Raw genomic sequence first — 20147 nt, 5'->3', positions numbered from 1 at the left:
ATAATGGGCTTGATAATATGCCCTGGAGAATTCCTATAGAAGCCCAGGTTCTGGTGTCAACATGGGCTTCTATGGGAATTCTCAAGGGCATATTATCAAGCACATTATCGCCGCTTTAGCTGCAGTTTTCTGCCGCTAAAGTGGCGATAATTTTAACGCAGTGCTTGATAATATGCCCCATAATGTAATGTGTTTTATGTCGCAGTTCTTTTTTGATCTGGCTTGCTTTACCACTGTAACATAGTAATCATTGCATTCCTCTTGCGAATTGTTGATATCTACAACAATTTTCCTGCTCACCGCAGTTATCTCTCTTTATACCTTTATAGATGAGGTTTGGCGTCACAGGGAACATTGAGATGAAGGGATCGAGCATTTTATTTTTTTAAATCTTTTTTTAAAATTGTTTTATTGAAACGTTTTACAGTATTACACCAACACTTTACGATACGCAATTACATTGGCTGGATGCAGTGCAGACTCACAGTGGGTTATTGAAGCGTAATTAATACCACAACTAGAGAAATGACACATTATGGGCACGTGGTAATAGACAACAGGAGTATGCGTATTTAGGATACTTGCTATTGAATTTCCAGGGATACATCGAACCTCCTCTCCAAATATGGCAATATCTTTCTGATTGCAATACAGACTGTGATTCAGCAAATCAAATTATCATCGCTTCCTTCCAGCTCCCCAGTTTCCTTTCCCCCAAGATACTGCTGATATAGTCCCCAAAAGCCTCTGGGTCGATTCTGGGGAGGTAATAGCTCATTGTAAACGTCTGACTGTGTGTTACAATAGAGCATGTCTTTGGTCCAATCGTCTATGGTTGGAAATGGGCCTCTGGCCCAGCACATTGCTATTCTGCGCTTGGCTATTAGTATACCGATTGCAACTAAACGTCTGACCTCCTTGCTTAGTCTTTTGTTATATCCCAGCAAGGCGAGTAGTGGGTCCGGAGTTAGTGAGAGCTCTGTGACCTCGTTTAGTATGCGAAAAACCATATCCCAAAATTCTGCAATCTTAGGGCAATACCAGGCAACGTGCATGAACCCAGTCTCGCTTTCTCTGCAGCGATGGCAAGCCGCCGTGTCTAGCAGTCCATATCGACATAGTCTCTCCGGCGTGTAGTAGACCTGTTGAGGAATTTAAAATGGATGAGGCGGTGCCTTCCATTTAGTGAAACGTCTTTGGCCATTTCGCAACAATACCACCAAGTGCTGTCATCTATAATTATGCCTAGATCTCTCTGCCATTCTAGTTTAGCATTATTTGAGCGTATTCTCCTAACTTCCTGCGTCAAGTTATAAATGGTGGTCACCATCTTCGAGGCTCCTGCATATCATCCCCAAGAAGCTTCTATAGTGCATGTCTGACACAATAGAAGTGATATTGTGTAAATGGGGAGAAATCATGTCCTTTGGTCTCAATGTCAGCCCACCTGCGGACCACTCCATCATGAAATAGATCACCCATCTTTGTGATGCTTAGTTTAATTAAATCTTGTATAACTTCCTCATCCCATTCTGAAGGGATCAAGGGAGAGTACATGAGTGCACTTGCATGTCAGTTTAATAAATCATGCCATTCGTGAATTGTAGAGTTAATAGAGTCTAGTGTACCTGGTCTCCTGGTGGGAGCCTGAAACAGCTTCTGTGGGAGAGTGTAGGGATTGGCTGCCACCCCCTCAATTTGCAAGTGCGGAGGGATCGGCCATTTTCTATCTACTTTCCCTGAAGTCTTTCTTACTGTCTGATGCCACATTGTGCAGATCTAAGGAGCTAAAAGATATATTTTTATAACAGCTGTCTTGGTTTTCCCTTAGGTTATGTTCTCTGGCTTGCATTTTGTCAGTGTGTGAAGTAGCTTCTGATGACTTGCGGCGCAAAAATCTAAAATATTCAAAGAGAAACAAATGTGTGTCATCTCAAAGATATTTTAAAGCATGTAGTCAAATTTAATAGACTTGGCACTACACTGTACATTTGCCTAATGCCTGTAAATGCTAATTATGTTTTGAACATTTCAATGAAATTAATCATTTTTCTATCCAATTAGTATGTGTAGTCTTTCTTCTATGTTCACTATGGAACAGTGATGCATTAGACCACACCAAACTTACTAAATGAGTCCTCAATAATCTAGAAATGAAGCCCTTCAAATAGTAAGTATACCTTAACAAGGATCAATGTACTCAATCAATCTTGATAATATTATATTTCCATGCATCAGAAAATAAGGGATTGTTTTGCGGAGGCAACAGTTCTCGACTTCATGGATGATGCACCTTTGACATCGGTGGAATGCCACGTGCCACAGGTATGGGAGAATGTTGAAGAATGTTGCTTTAAATGACTTACTTTTGCAATGTGTCTAGGTCAATAGACCAATCTACATACCTATGTCATTGCCTTTGCAAGGGCTTGTTTGACTGGGTGTCAGTCAGCAGAATTGAATGCTTGGATAGTTTTGTGTTTGAAGTCTTGCATTTGTGTGAGATAGTCTATCCTCTAAGAACAGAAGATCGCAGTTGGCTTCTCCTTTCTGACAATGCCACTGAACGATTATGTAAATCTCCACAAACCCAGTTATGATATGCTGCCGTCGAACAAAATAGCACTCGAGACAACTTAAGCAGCAGTTAAAGATGTACATTTTTAGTAAAGTGGATTACACTGTTACTTCTGCTAGTTGTCATATAGCAGTGATTCAAATAAATTCTAATGTGTCTTGGCCTAACTCTTCTTTATCTGGAGATTGTTAAAACTGTCTATTTATACTCTAGCTTCAAAAGGTGACAAATATTCTCCAGCACCAGTCTAGAAAAATGAAACCCACTCTACATGTACCCTATTAGTTCCCACAGTTATGTTTGAGACTTTGGGGCCGATTACGATGCGGCCCAGAAAGGCTCTGACCATCGGTCAGTTCCTTTCCGGGCTGCATCTTGGTTTAATTTCCGACCCCTGCATTACATTTCTGGCGGTAGAAAATTAAATCAACTGGTCATTCTGGCTGGCTTCCAACGGGCTTAAGGAGCCCATCGGTCAGTCGGAAGCCAGCCCGTAATCCCAAAGAGCGGCCTTTCTGCCCTTGGGATTACGATATTCGGTCTCAGGCAGGCCTTCCATGTCTGGCTTTCCAACATGGAAAGCCTGTTGGAGAGCGAGTATGGGGGCCCCCACAGGGCCCCCGTGCCTCTGCAGCCTCTGGCTGGGGGCTGAGGGGGCACCTATGGTGCACCTTTGTTAATCCCTGCACCCCGTGGCAGGCACCTTGAGGTGATGCCATGGGGTGCAGGGATTAAAATCACCTCCTATTTCCCTATGGCAGCATGTACTACGGCCAGGTTACGGCTGTAATACATGCTCCCATAGGGAAATGTCAGAATGCGACCGAACAGTGTTCGGTCGCATCCTAATCAGGAGGTCAGTCCGAGTTCCGAGATGGTGTCGACATCATAAGAGGCCCCTTTCTGGATGGTACTCAATACCTCTGCAGTCTGATTCTGAGATTAATCTGGACTCTGCTGTCAAAATGTCCTTCAATAACTTCATTTGCATGTTTATATTTTTGTATTGTCTGTAGAGTCTTATGCTACGGTCCATACCTACTGCACTCTGAACACTTTGTGATGATCCTAAATGCATTACAAAACCAAAGGGGATGATGGACGGAGTGTTGAACATAGCAAGCACTCACCCCCAGTCAACTGATCTGGGTTTAATCCATCATCATTCTTTAGCTCATTCCGCCACCCCAGTTCAGACATGGCCATATGCAAATCAGTCTGACCCTGTGCCTCATGGGAACAGTCCAGCCCGAACTGCCAAGCCATGTCTTCCCTGGACCGGAAACAAGCACAATATGTATAGGCTTTCCTGTTTTCAGTTTCTATTTTTAGTAAATTCTGGTGTTTTTTTCAGTGTTTTCAAGTGATTTCAATACCTTAAAAAAACAGTGGTTATCAGTGTTTACACATTTTCACGCCATTAAAAACAACAGAAACAGTGTTTTTCTGGTGTTTATGGAAAGTTTTGCTTTTATTATTGCTTACTTTCTGCACTGATAGTGCATGGTATATAGACAGTGTACGTACAGTGTATATGAGATCCAAATACATTTTTGCAAATCAAACTTATTGTAGTACATCATACAATACTAATTCAGTGAGTCTTTGGTCATGTGCACTCGCTCTTTCCTTCTCATATAAACTTTTTTCTGTGAAAAGGCCCTCTCAACATTGGCACTTGAGACAGGCAGCGACAAAAATGCCAGTACACAATTTGCTAACTCTGGCCACTGACATAGCTTTCCATGCCAATACTGGTGCACTTGAAGATTGTGAATCTCTGGGCAGGTTCTGCAACATTTGCGTTGAACTGGGCTCTTATGCACTCAGAGTTATTGAAGCTGTCAAAAAAGAAGTAGGACTTTTGAAACTACAGAGAAAATTCCCCTTTATGGAAGGGATCTAGAACTTGTACAGAGTACCACAGTGAGGTTTCATTGACTTCAAATGCCATGGTTGGTGAAGTTATATTTCTATGCATCATTGTAAACCGTTTCTCATACATTGTAAAATAATTGTTCCTGAATTGCTCTTCAACGTTGCTTTGCTTACCAAGTGGAAAGCACTCTAACATGGAACATGTTGCAGTTCCAAAGTCACTAAAGTTGTCGCCCAGACTACTCTCAAGGAGATGTTTCACGTCTACACCAATTATGCTGAACACTTGGCTGACAAGGGTGTTTTCAGACTCTAGTTTTTTTATTATGTCCACTACAGCAGGTATGTTTTCCTGTAAAAATCAAAGAATGCAGTTGAGTGTACTCTTTTTCACATCACTATCAATATGCGACCAAAGATCCTCACATTTCTTGCCTTTGGCATCATCACTCAGCAAAACATCTGCCACACGTCTATAAACGGTTCCCACATGGATAATATAGCATTCACAGCCCCTTGGACTGAGAAACATCAGCTAAGCGACACAGTTGGGATGACTCTTTCTTTGATGCCACATAATGCACAAAATTAGAACTATTTGTGTTTTAGTTCCAGCGCATTACAAAACAGTGCACCAGAATGGGCAAAAAAAGTCAATAGCATTCTTCATTTACTCTGAAGATTGTAAAGATTCTTTCAGCATACCATCTAACAAGTGGCAGGGATCTCTTACAGGGAGGCACTTCAGCTCAGGTATCGATTTTGACAGGTCATCACACAACTTTTTCATATACGTAACTGAATCACTGCAGATACAAACAATATCACTCCAATCTTTGGTGAACTTGGAAAGAACCTTTTTGCAGCTGCATTCCAAGTGACACTGCGTTCCATGTTTTCCAAAAGTCTGGTGTCATGTTTTCACCACTATCCCAGATACTTGGTGATAGCACTCTTTTCACATACTTGTCACTGTACCTTGTATTGAATGTTTAAAGCATGAGGTGTTGGCAATTCATCTACTATCAATGCTGACTCACCAGAAACCAGGGGCTGGGTTTTTAGCCATTTTCTGTGGGTAAATATGATGGCACATATTGGAAAAGATTCTTATGAAACCAGCCATTTTACCTGTCAGTAAAAGGATCAAACGCACCCAAAATATCAAGTATCATTTTGATAGTTCCTGATTCTCTACGGTTAATAAAATAATTAAACAAGACCTAAAACATGTTTCTAACCCTGCATCTTTAGACCAAAGACCACATAACTGAAAAAGCAAAAGGAAGAAGAAACACTATTTTAGTAACATCCCTAAAGAACAAAAGTCAAGCAGAATAATGTTATCCCAGTCTTCTGGCTGCTAGCTTGTATAAGAAAGTTACATTGTATTTGCCCCTCCAGGAAGAAAAAAATTACTCTTTCATTTCTTTGAATGACATTTAGTTTGTGGTTGTACAGGTGTTTTTCCTGTGTTTATATGTTTATACTGGCAAGAGCTATTTCCCTTTTGGTGGGGTTTTATCAGTTATTATAGGGTTAAACCTAAAACCGGACAGCCTCAATATGTTTCAGTTAGTGTTTCTTCTGCAGTTAATTCACCAATCTGTCTGAAGGATTTGACTCACCTAGCAGTGGCCTACTCTGGAAGATTACTGCAGGCTTGAAAGTGTTTGAGATACATTGTGAGTGATGGGTCTGCCAATGGTTTCCGTGTTGGGTACTATCTTTACGACTGGTTTAACAGTGACTCAGGTACTATTGCACTCCAATTGGATAACAAGGTGGCTCTACTTGTATACTTGAGACTTCAAGCGTAGCAAGATGGAGCAGTTGGGTCCAACCTCAGAAGATGGTGGTGGGTTTGATACTCATAAACAGTTTAACTCTGTAATGAAATTCAGTGTCCAGTCAGTGCTATGGGCCAGATGCATCATGCATTTTGCTCCTCGCAAAAGGGCCGATTCACAGAATTGTCCCATTTGCGCTCGCAAAAAATGCGTTTCTGATGCAGCAAACCCAATTTTGCAATTCGGTAACCTGTTACCAAATTGCAAAATGGGTTTGCAATTCGCTGTTTGGAAGGGGCGTGTTTAGGGCGTCCCTTCCAAATAGAGAATCCTAATGGTATGCATTAATGTATTGTGACCGTGAATGCGGTCGCAAAACATTCGCATACTACCAGCTACTTCAAGTAGGTGGTAACCCATTCGCAAATGGGAAGGGGTCCCCGAGGGAACCCTTCCCCTTTGTTAATGTTAGCTAAATCATTTTTTAAGGGCAGGAAGTGGTCCCACATAACACTGCCTGCTTCTAAAAAATGAAAAGAAAACTTCTTTTTTTTTAAAGCATCCTGTTTTCCTTTTTTCCTTTAAAAGAATTGCTTTATTAAAAAGCAGTCACAGACATGGTGGTCTGCTGAGCACAGCAGGCCACCATCCCTGTGATTTGTGCGATTCCTAGGGGGTCGCAAATTGCGACCTACCTCATTAATATTCATGAGGTAGGTCATTTGCGATCCCCTAGGAATCGCTAAAAGTGTTAAACACACTTTCATGCATTCCATTTTGCGATTTCCTAATTGCGAATCTCAAAGATTCGCAATTAGGAAATCGCAAAACAGGGCCTTCATACATCTGGCCCTATATCTTTTATGGAAATCATTTTTTATTTAGGAGAGTAAGAACAGTCAACATGATGAACCACAAACCCTTTAGGGCCGAGCAGCTGCTGAAGTTATATATGACCCCAAACGGTTTCATAGCATTTAAGTGATAAGGTTTTTTTTTGTCAAGATCTCATTGGGGTCTATGCACAATACTATGCTATGGTCTGGACATGCAATCTTTCCCTGTAAATCTTTGGGTCTGTCTTATGCTCTAGAGCAGGGGTCTTCAAACTGTGGGGCGCGACCCCCAGGGGGGCCGTGGAGTGATGCAAAGGGGGTCGCGCCTTCCCAGTCAGCCCGGGCTGCTGCAGTGAAACTTGAGCTGCAGGGGGCTCAGCTGGGCAGTGTCTGGATTCCTATCTCCGCCCCCGTGTTTTTTCACAGGTCTTTAAAGACCATTTAACATGCCTTTGTAAACTGCTTACAGAGGCTTAGGTTTTTTTGCTGGTTCCAGTACCCCCTGGGTCCCCACTGTGCCTATTCCTTACATTTGGATTTTACATTCACTGCCGTAGTGTGAGAATGCATTTCATGGAAAAGAATACAAAGTTGGCTTCCTGGGGGCGCCATGAGTGAAAGTTTATTGTGCCTTTGAAGCACCTGCTGCAGCGTTTCTTTCCCCGGCAATTACCAGGCCTCACATAAATGTCAAGATAACTCGTGTGATTAATTATCTTCCTGGAGAGAGATCAGAATGTTGTATAGTTGAGGTTTTGATTTAGGTGAAGTTAGTGCAGAGGGTTAATATGCCTGCTGCAAAGAACGTGTACCAAGTAGATTACAGAGTGCGTATGATGTGAAGAGATCAGCAGGTCACTGCTTTCAAAAGAGACATCCTTTTGTTACTTGCAATTTATAACTTAAAGTCCTAATAGAGAATAGTGAGCTATTAACTTTCATCCTAGAACAGCATGCACACTACGAAGAATACATTATTAGACCATTGATTAATGTTGCAAAAAGGGTTAATTTGGCTAGAAATCAATTCTTATTATTAAAGGAAACTCCCTATGCTGTTTCTTTTGCGACTCTGAGTTTGTGCTTCTCCACACCAAGCACTCTTGAACTATACTGCCTACCAGTATGGATGACATGTGACTCCTATACTTTTAGTCCTTTGGCTTATGTAACATTTCCTATACACTGATTTACACACTTATGATTGATTGTCTCTGTGTAATGTGTGTGTGATGCAAAGTGCTCGGACACCCTACACTGGTATGAGTGGCACTATATAACTAATTCAATGCATCTGAGAGTGTGGGGTTATGGAGACTTGGTCACTGTTAAAGGGTGCTAGTGAGAGAATCCATGGTGGGGGTGGTCATTGTGGGGGGCACCAACAAACATTGTCGCACAGGGCACCACCAGCACTAAAGCCGGCCCTGGGAAGTATGCACAGATAAGTGCTGAAAATACCGCTTTAGGTGACTGCTTTTTTTTGTACCGACTGGGCCACCAAAATAATCTGCTGGCAACCCTAACCATAGGACTGGAAGTTTGTTGCAGGATCAGCACATTATTTATTTCCTTCACCCTCGATCCCCGATTAATGCCGCAATAGTTTAACTTAGATATTAAAGTCTACACCCCGTCAATAACATGCTGAGTTACTTCATGGGTCTGGGAATGCACCCTGCATTCAGACAACTCATTCCTCATTCTCGCCCTTCATTGTCACGTTCACCCTGCACCCACAGTGATCACAATGCACTCACACTGATCACCATGCACTTGCACCATTCACCCGCTCACCTTGCACTCACAGCGATCACAATGCACTCACACTGATCACCATGCACTTGCACCATTCACCCGCTCACCCTGCACTCACAGCGATCACAATGCACTCACACTGATCACCATGCACTTGCACCATTCACCCGCTCACCTTGCACTCACAGTGATCACAATGCACTCACACTGATCACCATGCACTTGCACCATTCACCCGCTCACCTTGCACTCACAGCGATCACAATGCACTCACACTGATCACCATGCACTTGCACCATTCACCCGCTCACCTTGCACTCACAGTGATCACAATGCACTCACACTGATCACCATGCACTTGCACCATTCACCCGCTCACCTTGCACTCACAGTGATCACTCTTCACTCACAATGCACTTGTCCTGCTCACACTATACCTCAACCTGCAGTCACACGAGTACACTACTCATCCTGCACTCATGTGACACTTCACTCACCTGTCCCCCTCACTACTCAATATGCAACTCACTCAAACAAGCCCATCAGTAATCATACATTCATTCATCCCATTCTGAACTTGCATCCGCACCCAAACTGAGAGAGGACAGCAAGGGAGTGAGAGAATTTGATTGAAGAGGTCAGGGATGAGGAGAAATGTGAATTGCCGAAGAGAAGTGTGGACACGCAAGAAGTGAGTGTGATCCAAAGGTGAGGGCTTCTGTTAGAACAAAGGGGAGATGTGAAAGAGGAATGGGGGGACTGGAGAGGTGTAAGATACAAATAGACAAAAATTTGAATGAAGAGACGAGGTGAATGAGAAGTGCTGAGGGGCACGGGAGGTGACAGGGCCAGAGAGGCCATGAGATAAATGTGAGAGACTGTTAGAGATGAGGGCAGTGAAAGGACAGAATGGCAAGAGGTGATTAAAGGTGAAGTGAGAGGTTGAATGGGGAGAGTTCAGAAGTTGTAAAAAGGGGTGAAAGAAAATGACCTGCAAAGTGAGAGAGGGATCCGGGGTTAGGAGAGGAGAGAGGGATGGAAGGGAGGGGGTGAGAGGAAAGCTGCATGGGTAAAAGGCTTAACTCTACACAAAACCGCCAGGGTTTTAAGGGACCCCTGCTTCTTCCGGTCAGGGCCAGGTGAGCTTCTAATGTGGCAGCACGTATTGCTGCAGAGTGGAAGGCCCTTCACAAAGGTTGACTTGAAATCTTTCTGATGATAATTGCTGTATTTTGGTTATAAATGGGTACTGATTGGGTGAAATCTTTCCTCAGCGTTACTGTGTGTAACAAATATCAAAATAACGAAGCAATGCTATCCCAAAATACGCGGCATCACATAACCTTATTTACATTTTCATCCCACGCAATTTAGTCAACAGGTTTAGACATTTTGTCAAGAGGGGGTCCTTACGCCTCAAAATGTTGACAGGGGGGTCTCGGCATCCAAAAGTTTGAAGACCTCTGCTCTAGAGGAAGTATTTTTCAATGACTGAAAGTGGCAGACAGAATATGACACGTGTATCTACTGTATTTGATGTCTTTGCTTTCAGCCCTAGTTTTTCATCAGCTCCATTTTTCATAGAGGAGAGTGACAAACTCACTCGGTTTTAAACTGGGGTAGCTGACAATGTGCCCAAAATCCACCATTGAGAATTTCACTGGTATTCCTAGGCCACAAGAAAGGAGAATTCTGATTTCCAAAAGCAACTAATTTCAAAAACAGAATTCCAGTGTCCAGTTAATAGGGCCAAAAGATACTTTTTGGTCGTTGACAGAGAAGCTCCCTATTATAAGGCAATATTCTAATTGTAGGGCTACTGTTGTTGAAATGGGCTTAGCATCCAAAGAAGGTCTTTTAGGGCTTCCAAGCATTATGGGCTTGTGTAATGTAAATAGCTGATCACGGAACCAAGGGGCATATTTACAAGGGCTTTATCTCTGCTTTTTTGGCTTTTAAAGCCAAAAAAGCAGAGATAAAACTATCGCTCTATTAACAAGAGGGTGCTAACATGCATTAGTGCATGTTAGCACCCTATTACCCAACGCCTCCCTTTGCATCTCTAATGAGATGCAAAGTGGGCGTCACTGGGCAGGACAACCTTGTAAATATCGTTGATGTGCACATCGCGATATTTACAAGGCTGCCCCAGCATTTTAGCCCACGTTAGTTTTTGGAGAAAACCACTGTTTTCTCCAAAAACTAACGTCTGCTAAAATGCAGACTTACCTATCCCTAACATTGGGGTGGATTATGCTGATATGACCCTGTGGGTTGTATCAGCAAGGTTATCGCCGTTTTGCAGGGAACATTGCTGGAAAACCAGCGATGTTCCCTGCAAAACGGCGATAACCTCGCTATCTCTGGAATCGTTATCGCCCTGGAGAAACGCGTTGTTAATAACGCGCTACCAGGGCGATAAATTCCAGAGATAGCTTGCGATAACAAAATTATCACTAAGCACGGCCAGTGATAATTATCGCTGACTGTTGATAATATGCTCCCAAGAGCCATAAACAGATCATTTATATATTTCTCTAAATCAGTACGACCAGCCTCAGCAAATCTAACTTACCCCTAGGTGAAAAAGGTGAGAAATACTCGTGTCTACCTTGGCCTGTAGGAAGGGAGGTGCAGACTCCTAGAAAGTCAAAAGGGTGAAAAGACAGCACAGGCTGAATGGCAGGTGCACTCTTTCACAGGTACCGGCATGCATTTTACTTTGTTGATGTAGACAATCGATTATTGTTGTCAATTTAGAAGGGCTATCCTGCAAATTCTTCATGGTGCCAGCCAAGCTCTTCCATGTCGACTTCTGTTAGCTGAGTCGTAGTCCACATCACAAGGCCAGGTCCCTCATATCGTTTTATAATTATTTGGATGAGGTTTAGTTGACATATTGAATTTATGTGTTGCTATTGTACATATAGTTTGTAATGTTGTGATTTATAATTGTTTATTAAAATGTTTATAGTAATGTATATGTCATAGTGGGTTGTTGGGATTGTAGGGGGAATGGGAAGTAAATTCAGTAATAATTAATTAACAATTAATTATTAATTTTGATGCCTTATTAAATTGACTATATTACGTAATTTATGGAAAACGTAGTTGTTGTACTTATGTTTTATTTGCAGGCTGCTAGGTTTGTAGGGTTCTGGGGTGGGAAATAAGTAATAAAGAAATTATGTAATAATAATTTGTAATCATTTTTTTTTAAATTATGCAAGATATAGACTACTAAATTATTGTTCTAATATTTTAGTTGCAGGAAGCTAGGTTTCTAGGGGTATAGGGTGGCAAGTTATTTAATTAATTTATTATTAAGTAATATGTGTAATTAAGTTATTTAACTGAACTTCAAATATTTAAATTATAGACTATATAATTATTTTGATTATTTTTTAATTGTGGCTGCTAGATTTGTAGGGGTCTAGGAGGGGAAGTTAATTAAGTAACAATGAATTAACAGTTAATTCTTAATTTCTAATATTTTTTTTATTGATTTTAAATATGAAATTATGGAATACTTATTTTTTTTAGTTATATTTTAGGTGCAGGCTACTGTGTTTGTAGGGGTATAAGGTGGGAATTAATAAATAAATTGAATGACAATAAATGTATTCATTGCCAATTAATCAATTAAATGAATTGTAATTATCTAAAATGATTAATATTTTTTTTATTTTTCATTACATATTAATATTTATGAGCCTATATTTATTTTACCACTCCAAAGTCCAACAGTTTCCAAACTGTTGTGATGTTTGGAGTAGGAGTAATATTTTTCACCCCTCCGATTGGAGTGTAAATAATAAATTTCACCTCTCCGAAATCCATACATATGTTGAATGCACACAACACATATGCCACCCATCACATGCCACAATACAAAAGTAGAGGGGAGTGACGATGGTTGCTCGGCTCGCATCCCACGGGTGCAGGCAACATCTTTCTGCTGCCTGTTTCTATTTACGAAGAACTAACTTTCCTATTCTGTGTATGAGAGAACGCGGTGGGGTATACTTAGTTCAACAGAGTCTTTTGTTTAGCTGTTGAAACTATGTAAACATCATGGAATGGATTCATTATGCTTATTGATGCCCTGTCTACTGGGGAAAACTAAAAATTCAGCCAGAATCTAGAACAAGAGTTCAAGTAGGCACAGCTATTTGCAGAGTGTGAGGAATTCCCTTCCTCTTGTGAGTCTTGCGAGTGTGCAGAGTGCAAGGGCACAGACCCTTGCTCGACAAAACCAACGATGGTCATAAAAGGACTTCATATTATCCAAAAGCATGTCGTTCTGTGATTACAGCCCACAAGCATGACACCATCAGAGCAAGAGTTGAGAAAGCTCCTTTGCACAGGATCTGAAGCAGGGAGTGCAGATTTCCAGATGGACCAGTGGAGCTAGAGCAGACTCCCTCTCTAGGAGGAACTGTACAGATCTGGGAAGGTAGAATCATATAACATGGGATGTATGTCAAAATATTGAGGTCAGTAACTATCATTTTTAAAGTGCACATAGGAAATTTACATTTACTATTCTTAACTCTAATATGTTTAACCTGACAATATGTTAGTAGTCAGTATTATGAAGTCGGCGTATGTGCAGGTCGATATAAAAAACACCTTGATAATTTGGTAAAACACTGATGTGACATGCAACTTAAATCTGCCCCGCCGTGCAGGCCTTTCAATGGCCATACCCTCTTGGGATAAGTGAGACATTGTTTGTTGCCTTGCAATCCATGCACATCTGCCACTGCCACCAGCAAAGGCTTGTGTCATTGCCTTACTCAGCTCTTGGTGTTTCTTTGCTGCTGTTAATGTGACTCTTACTGCTCTAAGAACAGACTATCTTCAATTTACAGGGGCCAAAACCCAAGAAACCCGTGTCACCAAAGAGAAAGAAGCAAAAGGCCAAGCGCCAGCCTCAAGTGATGGCAGAGGTTGCTGAAGTGAAAGTGGAGCACTTCATAAACTCCTATTCAACTGCAGCATTGACTCTGTCTGGAGCAGGAACGGATGAGTAACTTGTACATAAGACCTGGGGCTGATTATAGCATCGCCTAAAGATTGTATGCTTCTGAGGCGGGCGACCTCGCCACCATCCTCTGTCGGCATGACTTTTTAATCACTGATTTGTGTCACTTTGATGCACACTACCTACAATTACACAAAAGTAACACTATCATAGTCACCAGAGATGTCAGAAAGATGAGAGAGCCTGGACCAGAGTGTTGAGATGAGATGTCACTGCTAGCAACCTTGCACCCATCCTGCTGACAGGCGATCAAGAAGGAAAATGGATGGTTGTCGCTTGGCTTCTAAAGTGGGAGGTCTTGATTAGTTGCATGGACCAAAAAAGGTTAGAGGAGAAGAGGTTGACACAGGGGTGGGCACCAAACTGGGAGGTCTTCATCTAAATCATCCATTCTATTCCTTAAAAGGGATCCATCCAGGAAGTTGATTTGTGCTGCTTTGACATCCTTTTGGATACTATACCCACCACACCATCTCGCGAGGGTTGGTCTTCCTTTTGGAAACTCTTCAAGCTATATTTTTATATAAAATATGTTTTACCTGAGTTAGGAGCATATTGATCACTCTTATGTTCCAAAGTGTCAGAGACAGAATGTGAAGCTTTTTAGAGAGATCAGGGTAGTAAAGAGTAATCACATAAGGCACATATTGTGTTTAGGCCAGGGATCATGTTTCATTCTAAATATTTGCTTTTGTTATATGAAGATTTGGTTTCATCTCAGCACTTCTGGCACATTTGGAATATTAGTGATGCTTTTCAAGGAAATTTCATACAATCCCATCAATTCCATGGATATTTCAAATGACCTAATTGTTGCACTTTGGAACTAATTGTGACTTCTTGGAGCTCAGAGTCTCTTTTGTGTTTTCTCAAGTTGGTAGGGTGAAAGCTCTTAAATCGGATTGCAATATTACCTGAAAGCTCAAAATCCTCCTTTATGTTTGGAATGAATTTAGTGAGCCATGGATGAGGAACATTGGAGAGTGAGAGGAGCAGTTGTGAGCCCCACCACCGGCGCTACCTGGGTGTTACCTGAATCCTCGAGTACAAACAGAGGGCTGTGAGCTGCACCCTGTTTCTAATTGTTCTCCTAAATTATTGTAATCGCTCATTCTAAATCTATCTGGTGTGTTGCGCTACATATGTGTGTTATTGTATGTGTGTAAATACAGTACATTGATTTTATCTTAAATGGAACAGGGATCATTGAGGACAGGCAACAAAGTGGAGGTGTGGACTTCTACTCCACATTGCTAATGTACTTGAAGGAAAATACATGGTTTATCAAGTTCAACATTCTTCTAATTTGCCTTTTTGCAGCATTGTGTGGGAAAATAAAATAAAATGCACTATTTCGAAAATGCATTACTCCCATAATTTGTCATAAAGTATTGTGTATTACTTATGATGGCCCTTGTATAATTTATATGTCTGAGCTGTTTCTAATCTTTGCTAATAAATACCTCATTAACACAATCACTGTTCCTTTCAGTGCCACCACTGTGGTCCTTTCCTTACTGCCTGGAGCCACTGGATTGTTTTTTTGGGGATGGCTATTACCCAAACCTGAGATTCAGGTTAAAAGCGAGTAAACATTTGATTTAACCAGAGGTGTGGATCTGTGGCAAACACTGACAGCTTTTCAGTGCAGCACACAAGCTGATTAAAAGACTGGCCGGAGACAAAATGCCCTGCACTATTCAATTCAATTCAAAACAAGCTTTATTCGGTTAGTATACAACCATAAAAGCATTCTAAAAAACATCAAATATAAAAACATTAAAACATTTATCATAAATCACCACAATGGGATATAAATAATTTATCACGGTGAGAAATAATAAAATTCATGTAAGGTTCAATTACAAGCTAGGTTATCATTATACATAAAGTGCTAAGTGCATTTTGAGGAGAAGACCATATTTATCTTTGAAGCCAAAAAAAGAAAAAAGAAAAAGCACTAACTGTTTCATAACTAACCCCTCACGTGTGCACTGGCGGTACTTTACTCTTACTGCTCACTTACAAGGGTTAAGCATATTTAGACTGACCACAGTTTCAGCCTGAAGTTCTGAAAAAGGCTGACACTGAGGCCAGCCTTGGGCCTACAGTAGTGGGAGCTTTGGCAACATGGCACATACACATGGCTTCAACAGGGAGCATGGGGCTGATGGCCTGTTCAGCAGGCCTCAGCTCACAACAGAGGGAAACAATCAAGAGTTCTTAAAAAAAAGAACCAAAAAAACAGGGGCACATAGAATGTTTGTCTTTTTCTCACATATATTTCTTGCTTATACCTGTTTCACACACTCTGCGTGGTCTCAAGCACTTACCAGTTGGCACTGAGTTCTGTTTCTTTGTTTATGTCTAAGGAAATGTTGGGGCATATCTACAAAAGCGGCAATAATTTTATCGCTATATCAGCAAGGTCACGCTATCGCGTGAAACCTTGCCTTAGCGCCTGAATTCCTAACGCCCATCTTTGCATCTCTAATGAGATGCAAAGTGGGCGTTCCTCCCCAGGATAACGGGAGAAATGTCGCTAAGTGACATTTCTCCTATTATCAAGCCTCACGCAAAGCAGCATAGCGACAAGAAAAGTAGTAATAACCTCTGTTATCGCTACTTTCCTTACGCCTGCTTTAAAACTGACTTAGCCATGATATCCTATGGAATGTGGATATCATGGCTAAGTATGTGAGGCCCTATCAGCAAACTATTGCCAAACTTCGTGGGATTATCGCTGGGTTTCCAGTGATAATCTCACATTTGGCAGTTAGCGCTAGGATTTTTATCGCTTTTGAGATAAGCGTTGATAATAGCACGCTATCTCAGCAATAAAAGTCAACGCTAGCCGGCGATAATTATCCTAGCGCTAAGTGCGCTTAGCGATAATTATCGCCGGTTGTTGCTGATATGTCCCGTTGTTTTGACCCCAATCAACTCTACTGCGTTCGCTACTGTTCCAAGAAAAATATTTCAAATTACTCCCATGAGCCGAGTTCTCTGTAGCCAAATACTTCCGCTTCCCCTGTGCTTGTTTCCTTCGGGTACTTTGCTGCTTGGCCTATTTTAAGAAAATGCTCTTGGTGCAAGCTGGTAGCTCTTAGAGTTTTGCTCATGGCTATCAAGTAGTAAAATCTGAGCAGGAAGGGTTAAATGATTATGGATAAAATCTCAGTGCTCCAATGGGTCTGTGTGTAGGTTACAGTAGCCCAGCTTAGATGTCCGTCTCATATACTTTATCATAGTTTATGTGTGTTGTACACAGACCTTAGGGAGAAGAACATATTTCGGTAGGCTCACACTTCAGAGGTTTGTAACTGAATGTGGTGGATTTGGTGTGGCAGGTCCTGTGCTCTGCTGTAAGTAAAAATAGCAGGTATCACAAACGTCACAGCCTCTGATGATGAAAGGTTACCGTGTACATAGGCGTATGTATGTTGTGCTTTTCACAAATCATTTTGTATTCAGCTTTTTTTAGGTTGCCTAATCTGGACTTTTTTTCATTAACCTCAGATGGATGAATTACAGAATAAGACTATATTAGGGTTTGAATCTTATTTAAAAAAATATATTGGTCTTTTTCAGGTCAGAAAAAACCCATCTATTTTTAAATAAATCATAGGCATGTGCTAAAAGAAAGATTCCGCTGAAGTTGTGATAAAAAGCCCAAATGCCACTGAAATTCCCCAATCATAGTGAACTGTGTAAAGATATCTCACCTAATACACCACTCTTGACCTAACACATGATGTCACTGATGGCATCCTCGGTGACATCACTGTTGCCATTACATATCACGTGACCATTCCACTACGTCCAACCTTTGGCAATACCCAGTGTGCTCTAGGTGCATGGATGGGCCGTTGGTCAGACTCTGCACTCAGTGGAAAGGGTTGTTGAGCCTGGAGCCAACTGTAGCCCCATCCTGCAGGCTCTGAGCAAATAGCCGGTCTTCGGCCAGGGTCTGCTTTCTTTGGCTGTACCTACCACAAGGGCCCATGGTCTTCAGCTATGCCCAGTAGGCTCTGCGAGGATGGCCTTCCCTTCGGGCATTTATGTTTGTTTGAGCATGCTTTTGGCACTTAACCTAGGCCTACAGGACGTGTATTCAACCATATCTAGCAGGCTATGGGTATGGTTTTTGGCTTGGCAGAGAACTTGTTCGGTACAAGGAACATCTGAATTTGTCTCTGCTCTCAGCACCCTTCTCCTTCCACTCTGGGAGTAGCCAAAGGCCAGTCACTGCATCCACAGCCTGTTAGTTACCTCCTAAGGTTCTGCCCAATGGACTGTGTGCTGCTGTGTCCTTGAGGGGCATATTTAAAAGCTCCTATCGCCACCGGAGCATCATTTTTTTTATGCTCCTGTGGCGTAGCGCCATTTTCAATGTTTACAAGGTGGTGCTAAGCTAAGACCCACCTTGTAAATATGCCACTTTCCGCCGCAGTCCTCTGCAGCAAAGGGGCGTGCAATGGGTGTTGCTGTGGGCGTTTCACCTCAACACCCATTGCTTTTTGATGGTGCTCAAGATTTATAAGAGTTAAACACACAGGGGTAACCCTATAACCCAAGGAACCTGGGCCTCATCAATATATATGAACAATGGTTCCAATGGGAAAGCAGTTACTTACAGTTGAGATAAATCAATTTACACAACACACAGCATTAGTAGATCTACCAAATAATCAATATTAAACAATGAATAATAATTCAAAAAAACCACAATAATTTATTTTTTGATTTTCATATGAATTTCAACTCATTTATCAACTCATTTGAATATGAGCAAAAATGAAAAAGGCTGTATATACAATAATATTTACAGAGAAACGACGCAGTGACAAAGTGAATAAGGTGACTAGGTGTGATAGTGAAAATGTGAATATTTACAATGTATGTACGTGATTATCAATAAATACACAAAAAAAGTTTTTGCTGAATTTTTTTGCAAAAAAGTTCTCAGCTTAATTATGGATAGAAAATAAACCTTGTAAGGCACATGTCCTAACTTTTCTGTATATACAAGGAATTCCAATTGGTACGGGACTGTGGAACCGTCAACGAAAATGTGAAAATGAGGAGACCAATAAACAACTGGGAATGTTATGCTTTAGGTAATTAGAGATTGTCTTAAACTTCGCCTGTCTGGGATAAGTTTGTTTGATCATCGATAATAATTTATAGCTTCCTGTCATGCTCACTGTTTTCTGTCTAAGGCGCGACGAACATTTGGTGAAAAAATGTATATGTAATGAAACCATCTTTATATTACTTTTATTTTATATAAAACACACTGTGTACAGCAAGGTTCAAACTGTTCTAGGTGCACTGCCTGAGTTGATGTACCTTTCCACTGTTATTACATCATTCAATACAACTGAGTTTGTTTAATGCGCGATGAACATATGGTGTAAAAAATGTATATCTAAATGGAACCATCTTAATGTTACTCAATTCTATACAAAACAGCTATGCTATATGTATATACACTGTGGAAAGCAATGTTCAAACTGGTCCATATGAACTGCCTGAGTTGATACCTATGTCCACTACTGTTGCACTATCTAGTAGAACTGCCACTGTCCCTTGAGGCATGACTTCGGTACATGATGTCCAACTTGGATGTAAATAAGCAGTGCAAGGTTGAAAAAGTTTTTTATGTTTTCGCCCGATTTAGTTATCATGTGCATAAGCATTGAAAATAATTTGGCACTTTGGTTTTTGCCGTTAAGACGTATTAATACTGTGATGAATAAGGAAAGGCTCGGAGGTTATATTCTCATTAGCCTTGCAAGGTTGAGAATTTATATCCTCTGCCTAAATACGTCATATTTTCGCCCGATTTAGATCCCATGCATTCAAACATTGAAATTAATTTGGCACTTTTGACTTTTGTTTTATACGCCCGAATAATTAGTTTATTTTAGAGAGACCAATCGCAAAGACCCACAATAGTCCTGTTGCCATGTCCATGGACAGCTACAATTTAGCTGCTGCACGCTCTGCTCTCGGGCTGGCGGCGTGCAACAGACGGACTCCCCTTGATTAAGAGAAACAACCGGAAAACATCAGGTAGGAGGCGTCCCTAATTGTTTTTGCCGGACACTTGTTTAGTGCTACTAAATTACCGGTAAAATGACGGCGGATTTGTTTATATTAGTTAGACCTTGGATATCTATATTTTCAGTGGTTGGTTAAGCACTGGATGGTGCACGTATGTATCGAATATATTGACTCATCGCTAGCCTATGTGA

At 41.2% G+C, this 20147-nt stretch overlaps 1 protein-coding gene across 1 annotated transcript in view; it reads left to right on the top strand.

Annotated features, from left to right (window-relative positions):
• Nucleotides 1-15363, top strand: part of LOC146796240 (cathelicidin-2-like) — a 39882-nt gene extending 24519 nt beyond the window's left edge. Inside the window, exons 3-4 of the mRNA XM_085628735.1 lie at nucleotides 2239-2325; nucleotides 13715-15363. Of these exons, the coding sequence (XP_085484861.1) occupies nucleotides 2239-2325; nucleotides 13715-13876 (249 nt within the window). The 3' untranslated portion in view covers nucleotides 13877-15363. The remainder of the gene's footprint in view (nucleotides 1-2238; nucleotides 2326-13714) is intronic.
• Nucleotides 15364-20147: the final 4784 nt, after the last annotated feature.

This window comes from Triturus cristatus, chromosome 10 (genome assembly GCF_964204655.1).
Source record: "Triturus cristatus chromosome 10, aTriCri1.1, whole genome shotgun sequence".
NCBI classification, from domain to species: domain Eukaryota; kingdom Metazoa; phylum Chordata; class Amphibia; order Caudata; family Salamandridae; genus Triturus; species Triturus cristatus.
The sequence above is the reverse complement of the archived record's forward strand: the minus strand, read 5'-3'. Positions and strand labels throughout refer to the sequence as shown.